Source organism: Chinchilla lanigera, unplaced genomic scaffold, assembly GCF_000276665.1.
Source record: "Chinchilla lanigera isolate Chin_1 unplaced genomic scaffold, ChiLan1.0 scaffold00204, whole genome shotgun sequence".
NCBI lineage: Eukaryota > Metazoa > Chordata > Mammalia > Rodentia > Chinchillidae > Chinchilla > Chinchilla lanigera.
The window spans coordinates 347,212-358,310 of NW_004955605.1; the positions used below are offsets into that span (position 1 = coordinate 347,212).

The window sequence follows — 11,099 nt, forward strand, 5'->3', positions numbered from 1 at the left end:
TTCATGAGAAGCCACTTTGAAGATATCAATATGTAATACAACCACCATTGTTAATTCCCTACCACTTTGTTTGTAACTCTGCATTGTCTGTATTGTGCTTGTGATATGCTGTAAAATGTTGTATGTCTGTTAATGTTTCCCTCCTTTTATCCTTAAATAAATAAATAAATAAATAAATAAATAAATAAAGACAGAGTAGCTAGATGCGTTTTTTAAAAGTCAATTAAATGATACCTATGAGAGACTCACTTCCACTTTTAGGACATACACAGACTGAAAATGATGGGATGGGAAAAAGAAACACTCTACACAAATGTAAACAGAGAGCAGAGATAACTCTACTTATATCACACAATATAGGCTTTTGTCAAAAAACTCACAAAACACATGGCAAGTCATGTAATGATAAGTTAATTCATCACGAGGATGAACCAGCTGAAATACATATGCATCCAGCATTAGAATACCTAACTATAGACAACCAATATTACCAAATCTTAAAAGAGAAATAAACGCAATACAGTGGCAATAAGAGACAGCGATATCCCCCTTTCATCAATGGCTAAATCATACTGATGGAAAATCAGTAAGAAAATATTGGATTTAAACTATATTTTAAAACAAATGGATCTAACAGATACATGCAAAATAGTCCATCAAATAGCAGCAGACTGTGTATTAGTCTCAAGTGCACATGAAGGCATTCTTCAGAACAAATCAAAGCAAGTCTTAAAGACTGAAATCGTTTGAGCATCTTTTCCAACCACAGAAATATGAAACTAGAAATTAATATGGAGAAAATGGAAATTCACAAATATATGAAAATTAAACACCATATTCCTGAAAATTCAATGCATCAAAGGATTAAAAATGAAATAAAAATATATGTTGAGACAAATGAAAATGGAAACAAAACACACAAAAACTTATGTAATGCACCAAAAGCAGTTCTAAAACAGAAGCTTATAGTGAGAAATGCCTACATGAAGAAAAAAGAACACTCACTAACAATCTAACTTTATGACTTAAGGAAGTTAAAAAAAAAAAAAAAAAGCCCAAAGTTAGCAAAAGGATGGAAATAATAAAACAGCAGAAATGAGTCTAAAAAAATTAAAAAGATGGACAGAATGGTTGTTTCTTGAAAAGGTAAACTGGCAAACCTTGAGTTAGCTTTAAGTAATAAAAAGAGAATATCTGAGTAAATAAAATTGGAGCTATTACAACCAATACCACATAAAAAGATCATACATACAGTCATGTACAAGAATAGGTCAACAAATTGGATAATTCATAAGAAACAAGTTAAGTTCCTAGAAACATTCAATCTACCAAGACTAAACTATAAAAAAAAGAAAATCTGAGCACTTCAATTCAGAGAAAGGATACTGAATCAGTAATAAATATTCTAAAAGAGAAAAGCCCAAAATCTGATGGTACCACTGGTAATGCTACCAAACATTTAAAGAAGAATTGCTATCAATCCTTCTCAAACTCTTCCAAGAATGTGAAAAGAAAGTAGTATTTCTAAATATATTTTATCAGGCCAACATTATCCTGCTATGAAAGACATACAAAGACAGTTTAAGAAAATATTTCCATATCCCTGAAGAAATGATATAAAGTCCTCAAAAATAATATTAAACCAAATAAACCAACACACTAAAAAGAGTCTATGAGGTAAGATCAAACACTACAATGAATGTTTATATAAAAACAAAATTTATTACAGTAAAGCACACACTACCCTTAATCTCCCTCAAAACACCCCTCCTTCCTTTGGACACACATCCCATCATTCTTGCCATTGCCGGAAGCAGTTCCAGAAGTCTTCCTTCTTGCCTTTTCGTGGCTGCCTCAATGTCCTGACATTCAAAATATTTACCTTTCATAATCACTTTGACTTCAGTGAAGAACTGGAAGGCACATGGTCCTAGGTCTAGTGAATAAGGTGATGAGGACACACCACAACGAGATTTGACAGAAACTGCTGTCAATGTTTTGAATCTATTCAGGACACTGAGACAGCCATGAAAAGGCATGGAAGAGGACTTCCAGAACTGCTTCAGAAGGTGCAGAAGGTGATGAGATGTGTTGGATAGGGCAGGTGTTCTGAGAGGGACTCATGGCAATGTGTCTTTTACTACAGTAATTCTTGGGGGTTTGATTTGGGTTATTTGTTTGTTTGACACAGGGTCTTGCTATGTAGTTTAGGCTGGCTTCAAATTCATGACAATCCTCCTGCCTAGTGCTGGGATTACAGGCATATTCCACCACACCCAGCAATTCAGTACATTCTTCAAAAGTTAACTGTTCACTGTAGTTTTGTATTACCCTTGATCTTAGCCAAAAGGCCAAGAAGCAATCACTGTAGTTTTTATTGCAGACCATATATGTGGGATGCAAAGATAGTCTAACATATGCAAATCAATAAGTATGATATTCCACAGGAATAGAACAAAGAGAATAATCTTATTATCATTTCAACAGACTCATTAAAAGGATATGAAAAAAATTCAACATCATTTCATGAAAAAGTCTCAACAAATTAGGTATAAAAAGCATACCTCTTTCAATTCCTACTACAAAAAAAAAAAAGGTATACCTCAACAGAATAAACACCATATATAAAAAGCCCACAGCTAAAGCACCCTTGTGACTTTAATCCTGTTATGCCAATTTCCTTAGATTAAGAAATACCAAACGGATTAGTGAAGCATGCGCTCGATGGGGTGGGGGTGTGTGGAGGCGTGGTCTTGGGTACCAAATATGACCCCTTGCTCCTTCCTCTCTGGCCTCCAGGAAGCAGCTTTGCTCAGGCACACCCTCCTGCCAGGAAGCTACTGCCTTGGAGCCTGCCAACCAAGTATGGAACCCCCTGAAACCATGAGCTAAATTACACTTTCCCTCCTTTAAACTGTGTCAGGTATTGTGTGGCAGCACAAGAGAAAACTGACTCATAAAATAGAGTGAAAAAACAATTGAAAGCCTTCCCTCTAAAATCAGGAACAGACAAGAATGCCCCACATTACCACTTCTATTCAGTGGAGTACTGAAGTCCTAGCCGGAGTAATTAGGCAAGATAAGCAAATAAAGGACCTCCAAATTGGAAAGGAAATTTTCTCTGTTTGCAGACAACATTGATATTATATACCAAAAAAATCCAAAGAGCCTACCAAAAGAACTTGTTACAACTAATACTAAAAATTCAGTAGTGTTAGGCATGGTGGTACAAGCCTGTAATCCCAGCACTCGGGAGGCTGAGGCAGGAGAAGTGCCTTGAGTTCAAGGTCAGCCTGGGTTAAGTGAGTTCAAGACCAGCCTAAACTATATAGTGAGATGCTGTCTCAAAAACACACACACACACACACAAAAAAAAAATCAGTAAAGTTGTAGGATAAAAATTAACATTAAGAAATGAATTTTGTTTCTATACATGATAAATTATCCTAATAAGTTAAGAAAAACATCTCATTTGTAATAACATAAAAAAAACACTTAGGAATAAATTTAACCAAGGTGGTAAAAAAATATGTACACTGAAAACCATAGTAATACCAGTAACATCAAGCACGTGTGGAACATTTTCTATGGGTGGCAATGTTCTAAGGACTTCATCTTACATAATTCCCATAAATGTCCAATGAAACGGCCACTATTATATCCCTATTTTATGGATAACTAAAGAAGACACAGCAAAGTTAACTAGGCCTCAGTCACTGAGTAAGTGGCAGACCAGAATATAACTCCAAGCAATCTTCTTTCAAAGCCAAAATGCTTGACATTTTATATGTAAAGCACATGGTACCCTACCCAGTACAGTGCAGAAGATACTTAGAAAATAAATAAATGCACAAAAATTTCCATTTTGGGGGGTATGACTGGAATACAAGCAATTGCTTGCTGCAGTGAACATCTAAAGTTTTTTTAATGAAGGTATATATACCAATGCAGTCACATTCTTATGTGTAAGTATAATTTATGACCATAAATGTTGCTGTTTAGAATGTGAGTGAAAAATGCAAATTACTCCTCACTGATATGTTCTTTAGTTGAACTATAATTAACAATCAAACTGAAGAATATATTGGGATAATTTCAAAAGTACCTGGTGATTCTGGAGTTAACACTGGCTACAAATCCGACCACCACCACTTGCTTGTTGAGTGTATCTCTACAGATATCAATACCGACCACCATCAGGGACTTTAACTACAAAATTAAATATGTGATGATTTAATAGGATAAAGGATCATGCCTATGATGTTTTAAAAAAACTGTCTCCCATCACTAGACTATTTAAATTTTGTGTCAGGGAGAGCAAGATCCAGATGAGATAGAGTATTAAACCAAAAACCAGAGAGTTAAAGGTAAAGAGAAGAATATGATACATATTTCACTTAAGAGACCCACTATAACCCTAAATAACTGTCACACTTAGTTGGGGTGGACAAGAGGCACCAGTGGCTGAGACTTAGGGAAAGTGGTCCATCTACCCCTTTCCTCTGGGCTGAAGGAATCTGAAAAGGAATTTACTCTTGTTTCTCAGGTTGTTAGGGAATCCTGACTTGGCTCTGCACCTGCGGCAGGGGAGCTGTGGTAACCACATTCAATCACCTGGGCTACAGAAACAGAAAGGAACAAATACATTCACCCACTCCTCATTCAGCACACTTCCTCCCACAGTGGCCAGAGTTTGGGAAACTGAAGAGGATTTTCTCAGTCCACCACAGTTAGAAGGTGGAGATCCTAGACTGTGTCAATGCCTCAGACTCTGGGGATTGGGGGAGGGATGCAAAGCTCCTCTCAGAGACAGCTCTCTGCTGCAACAGGTAAAGATAAAGACTATGGAAAGCAGATTTCAAAACAGCAGCTGGAAGGATCCAAGTCAAGCCCCCTGTCACCCTCGGAAGCCTAAGACATACTAGATTCTCTTTCATGAAATGTTCTAGGTTAGCACTGAACAGAAGTTCCCTGAGAAGAGGGGTTGTGCTTTAACTTCCTTAATATCTCTGTAGTGGCTTGTGTAATAGCAAAACCCAAAAGTTCAACAAACAAACCAGATACAGTTGTCCCTCCACATCCAAGGGTCCTGCATTTACGTTATGCTAGGTACTATCAGCAAAGAAGATTTAAAGCACATGGTGAGATGGGTGTAGGTTCAAGCAAATATCACACCATTTTAAATAATATACTCAAGCATCTGCAGACTTCGGTATCCCGGGTTGGGGAGAGGGCACGCCTAGAACTAACACCCCGAGGATAATGAGGGATAAAAAATTCTGGGATCAGGTGATATTATCCCCTACTTTGATTTAAAAGTTGATTTGTTGGTCACTAAAAAGGAAGACTGTGACAGGGTCCTCACAGGTATCTCCACAGCCCACAGCTCGCCTCCGAGTTTACAGGACATCTGCATGGCAATCTTGGTGGCAACACTCGTCCTCACTCCCTGTTTGTTCAAGGTCCGAGTAAGTATACACTGGCTTGGAACTGGGCAGTCTGAACTCAAGTATTTTTTAATGGAATCATAATAGTTCTTCTGATTAGAAGGCAGAATGCACATCACCTGAAGCAAAAAAAGAAAAAGCAGAACATAAAACCAGTTTATTAATGTGCGGGAGCTTTCTGAAACAAATGAATACATGGATTCTCCAAACATTTTTTTGCCCCTAAGGGTCCAAGAAGCAAATATTAACATGCCCACATTTCTCTCAAATTGCCTTTAAACTGCGGACAAATTGATCACTGGCACTTAAAATGCCTGGTCATCAGCCATTCGTGCCAACCCTCCCCATCTCCCCTTGGCTTCTCCTTCCTCCTCCTTTCTCGCCGAGTCGATTCCATTTGACCCCCTTAAGTTCCCTGCTCACTAGCTCTTTCTCCTAAGGCAAGTTGGTTGTCTTTGGGTTCTGCAGGAGAGTGACCTTGTCTATGCAAAATTTACACATAAAGTATTCAAGAATAATAAGGGATTGTGTAACTTACCCCCAAATGGTTCATGGTAAAAATAGAAAGTGATAAAATAACTATAACAAAATGTCAGTAATAGGTATTCTGGTAAGGCTACGTGACAGTTCTTCATACTATTCTTACAACTATTCCGTAAGGTGGATTTTATTTAAATAAAAAGTAAATGCTCTAAGGTGACAATTCTCTAATATAACATCCTTTGGACATTTTTTGTGTCTGATTAGAAAAGAGCCTAAGACTGCTACTCTAATTTGCCCGTGATCTAAACAAGAATGTTGGTGTTGTGCTGAGTCAGCGAGGGAGGTGCAAAGAGAAAACGGAAGGGGCAGGAGAAGTATAATTCGGGGAAGGACAGCTTAGTAGGAGAGTACTTCCAGAAAACGGGAACGCTTAGGCCATTGTTAAGAACTTGTCTGGAATGTCCTAATGTGATATGACCATGCTTTGCAGACAGCTCAGAGTGTGGTATGCACGCATGCACACACATGCATCGGCACACACAACACTGGTGAATGAGGCAACTGCAGAGGCCCGAAGAGTGGTGAGCTGCAAGAGGAAATGGTACTGTTACACGAAACACAGAGAAGGTGGCAAGTGGAAACCTGGGGTCATAGTCAGCTAAGTAAGACCCAGGCCCTCAGAAAATGCACTAAGATACTGGAGAGGAAACAACTACCCTAACGCATATGGGAAGAGATAGGAGTCAATTTCTCTTAAATCTTACGTAAAAGATGACCCCCCAACAAGATGGAAACTATGCAGACATCCAAGAAGCTGACGTAATAAGAAGTACGCAAAAACTGTTGGCAGGGGCTGGGGATATAGCTCAGTGGCATAAGCGCCTGCCTGGCAAGCGAAAGGTCCTGAGTTCGATCCCCGGTACCACACACACACACAAAAAAAAAAAAAAAAAAAAAATTGTTGGTAATCGGGAAATAAAAAATTGATGAAAACACTGACATTAATCCTTTCTGGAATGCTTTGGGTGAAATGCACAGGAATTTACAAACATATCATGGGAGAGTATACTCAGATTCCTTCTTTACTACTGATATAAAGAAAAAATAAAAATTGCACATCAAAAACATCCTATACTTACCAACTGAACGTCAAGATCAACATGCTGCTGGATTGCTCTCAGGAATGCAGCTGTATTTTCTTGAACTTTTATGCTACATAAAAAGATTAATTCCATTTTTAGTAGTACATAATTATTTGGTGATGGAGATCATACAAATGGATTTTCAAAACAGATTTGTAATTTTAAGAAAAAAGCATTAAAAACTGAAACTCTAAAATTGTCTAAAATTGTCTCTCCTACTATGGGATATGCCCAAAGTATTTAATAATCATTTTTATGAATGTACAAACCATTTGATGGAAAATAAAATTTCTCAATTGTACAGAATCCCTTTGATTAATATTTCTGCTGTTCAAAACAAGTTTAAAAATGAACTGAAACCACAGATATCATAATATCAAGAGTCTGAAACAGGGTCCAAATTAAAGCAAGATTAAAATTTCTAATAATGAATATAATGAATATAATTTCATTCTAATAATGAATGAAAATAGTATTTTTTAAAACCTAAGGAATCATACAGTTAATAAAGCCAATATATTAACTAATCTGCATGTTTCAGGGGGAAGTTTTTCTTTTTTTTTTTTTTTCTTGTTTTTGTTTTTCACTCCTAATGATGGCTTATCTGGATCCTGGAACATCTTGCCTTAATCAGTCAGTCAGTCAGCAAGTATTTATCAATTCTGTAACATTTTGTTAGGGGGTGGAGGCTGAAGAAATTACTGCCACATCTAGGCATCTATAAATCTGGTTTCTTTAGGTAGAATCAGCTTCTATGTGTACAACTGGACTGCCCCCATGAGACTAGGGGCCTTTCAAAATTTGACCAGCAGGTGGCAGAATCACCCTGTTGCTGATTCCAACAGAGCTGCAAGAATGGCCGGCCCATAGCACCATTTCAACAATTCAACATTTCTGACTCTGTTCAAACTCTTGCACTCCAGCTCAAGCCTTTCTTATTATCCATTCCTCCTAAACTCACCAGGTACTGTCTTAGATGAGAGAAGCTATGCATATAACTCCAACAGGTAAGTGAATACTTCATAGGAAAGAAAAAGAGCAAATGAAATGTGAGCTTTCAAATAAAAGAGTCAAAGCACAGAACTCAGGCACTGGCTTATTCACAATATTTATGCGAAAAAGTGCCTGTGACACTAGTGTAGGGTCTACAAACTATGGCTTCTTTCATAATTTTTTCCTGCTTTATTAGCTCATGGGTTAAGAGAAACTAGAGCAAGGAAAATTTAAATCAAGCAATTTGTTAACAGATTTGGTAAGAAGAGAATTCTAAACTATAGAGTAAACTAAGACTTTGGGACCAGTTATGGTTTTCAACAATACTTTTGCTGCTGATGTAATTAATTAGTAACTATGTGTTTAAAGAATAACTTCCCACCTTGCCAATTAGTACATTTGCACCTTCTCAAAGAAGAAGTAACTACCTTTCTTTCTAAACATACAAAACTCAAGACAGTGAGGAACAACCAACTTTACAGCCTTCCCAAAGCAAAATAGTATTCAGTTTTGAGCATGATTGTACAGGAATGTGCAATCCCTTACAAAAATAATGTCTTCAATATCCCAAGCAACTGGCTAAGCATCCAGTAGATATTAAATGTTCAAAGAATAAACAAATGACCTGGTTTTATCAGCAATCTAAATGATTAATCTTGCTATAGTAACAAAATCAGAAAAACTTATTTTAGACTTTTTAAATTAAATTTTAAAGCATAAAATCTATAAAGTCAGGACATAACAACTTTCATTTTTTAACCTTTTTGCTGTTAAGTTTTATAAATAACTGATACAAAGGAAGAAAGGAAAAAAGTTAATAAGGTTATACATAAACCTTTACAGTTGCACACCTAGTACTGAAAAAGAGTCTCAGGTAATGAAACGACAGGAAAACCTGCAAACACAATGTCTTACACAGATGAACAGAAAATATATTATAGCTTATAAAAAAGTTTTGTTACAAAATCTATTTCTAGCTATCTTTAGCACTTTATATTAGAAGACATTACCGAAATGAAACTCTTGTAGGTAAGACAGCCATTACTTTCTTCCTTCTAACTAATCCAAATTAATATTTGTCTTAAAATGCAGTGTATTCTCACATTTTTTGGTATCCCACGTTAAATCCCATGGAACTTCCAACTCTTCTCAAGCAGCTCAGAAAGCCCTCAATCATATGTTCAGCTCTGTTACTACATACAATGAACCATTTATTCAAAGACTGCGCACTTAAAATCTTGCAAGTTCGCATATCCTTGGACCAGTCAGCAGCAGATACAGGTTGACTCTGAGAAAGAAATCATAAACACATTTATTCAGCAAGCAAATAAACAAAGACACTGTGCAGATGGCCAGTGTTTGTCACAACAGAGTGATTTAAGGCAGTTTGCTATTCACAGTCTTAAAAACACAGACGCAAGCACCGCTCATCTGAACAGAATACATTTGCTTCCAGGAAGTGGAGGCATCTGGGACCATCCCACGTCTGCCAAGTCCCAGATACAGAACTTTATGTAAGATCTCATAGGTCTCTGCTTGTGCAGAAAATGGTATCTGATTCAAAGATATCTGAGGTTCATTTCCAGCTCTAAAAATCTATATCCTTTTCTTATAAATGGCTCAGGCTGTCCAGTTTGGTTGCCTTGCTTTAGGCAACCTGTTATCTCAAACAGAAAATGATGATTATTGATACTCTAGGTCACACTACTAATCTTGAGAATCCCTACAGGGAAGATCAAACTATATATTATGCTAGAAATAGCTATATGAGGAGCAAAGATGAGGTTAGGATGCAAGTTGTTCTCCCTTCTTGGGTAGTTCTCAGGTGACTAAGAAAAACAAGTTCCATGAACTGAAGGGGGGAACGTTAGACTGGAGCCCAGCATTCTGCTTGTATCCAAGGTCTCGAGATACAGTGGACCCTCGAGTTATGACTGGCCTGACCTATGAACAACTTGGGTTACGACTGGGGTTTTAGGTTTAATTTAAAACCAAAGTCTTGAGTTATGACCCAAATGCTGGCTACTTGTGCAGCTGTAAACGAAGACTCGTGATGCTAGAAAAGGTTATGTAAGCATACCTAGGCATGAGTCTGAGCCCAGACAGACATGTCTGTGCACCCATTTTAGTCAGTGCTTTATACAATCGCTATGAGTCCTGCTATCAAAATGGCCCCAAAAAAGCTAGAAAAGAAGCTCAGGAGAGAAGGCAAGGTGAAGAAAGCAACCACAATAGAAAAGAACAGTGTTAAACAAAAGACAGAAATGACAACCTTAGATCAGCTTTTAGTTCTGAAAAGGTTGAGACCTAGTGAGCCAAAGAGAAAGGACACCAGAGAGCTGGGCTCCTGATGTTCTTATGGAAGAGGACTCCTCCCGAACAATAACCACCTTCCACTTCATCCTCTTTCCTGCACGCCAGAGACGTCAACTGGAATGGTGAGCACAGTATGAAACTGTTGTTTCTGGTAAACTAGGCACACTTTATAACTTCTGCTGAATACATTAGGAAAATTACTGGTGTTTCTGGTAAATTACGCACATTATACAACCTTTTTTATTAAAAAAAAGGTTAGTTAAGGGGTGCTTTGGGAGGTTCAGAATGCATTATCAGTATTTCCATTTTTATTTTTTATGAGAAAATAGTCTTGACTTACAACTAACTTGAGTTACAACCAGCCCTTGCAACAAATCAGTTCAAAAGTCAAGGGTCCACTGTAAATGAAAATGTTTTTAATGTTAGTAACTAGGGAGAACCACTGTTAGAATTAAATGGAAGTACACTCTAATCTTTTACTACTCAAAGTGTTGTCCTATGGACCAGCAGCATGAGCTATGGGAGGAGCCAATCAGAAATGCAGTCCTAAGCCCTGCCCCAGATCCAATAAATCAAAATCTGCATATTAACAAGTTTCCCAGGTGGTGCATACAAGCTGTAATGTTTATGAAGCATTCCAGGACCCTTCAAAGCTGTGGCTCAGAGAAGCTAGGAGCCAGCTTGGCAGCAGTGACAGCATTTTTTTTTTTTTTTTTTT

At 37.4% G+C, this 11,099-nt stretch overlaps 1 protein-coding gene across 1 annotated transcript in view; it reads right to left on the minus strand.

The window, feature by feature from the left end:
* Piwil4 (piwi-like RNA-mediated gene silencing 4) overlaps positions 1–11,099 on the minus strand; it is a gene marked incomplete at its 5' end in the record, with an annotated part of 66,896 nt that overhangs the window by 15,579 nt on the left and 40,218 nt on the right. Inside the window, 4 exon segments of the mRNA XM_013510100.1 lie at positions 4,106–4,209; positions 5,366–5,566; positions 7,070–7,142; positions 9,169–9,353. Of these exon segments, the coding sequence (XP_013365554.1) occupies positions 4,106–4,209; positions 5,366–5,566; positions 7,070–7,142; positions 9,169–9,353 (563 nt within the window).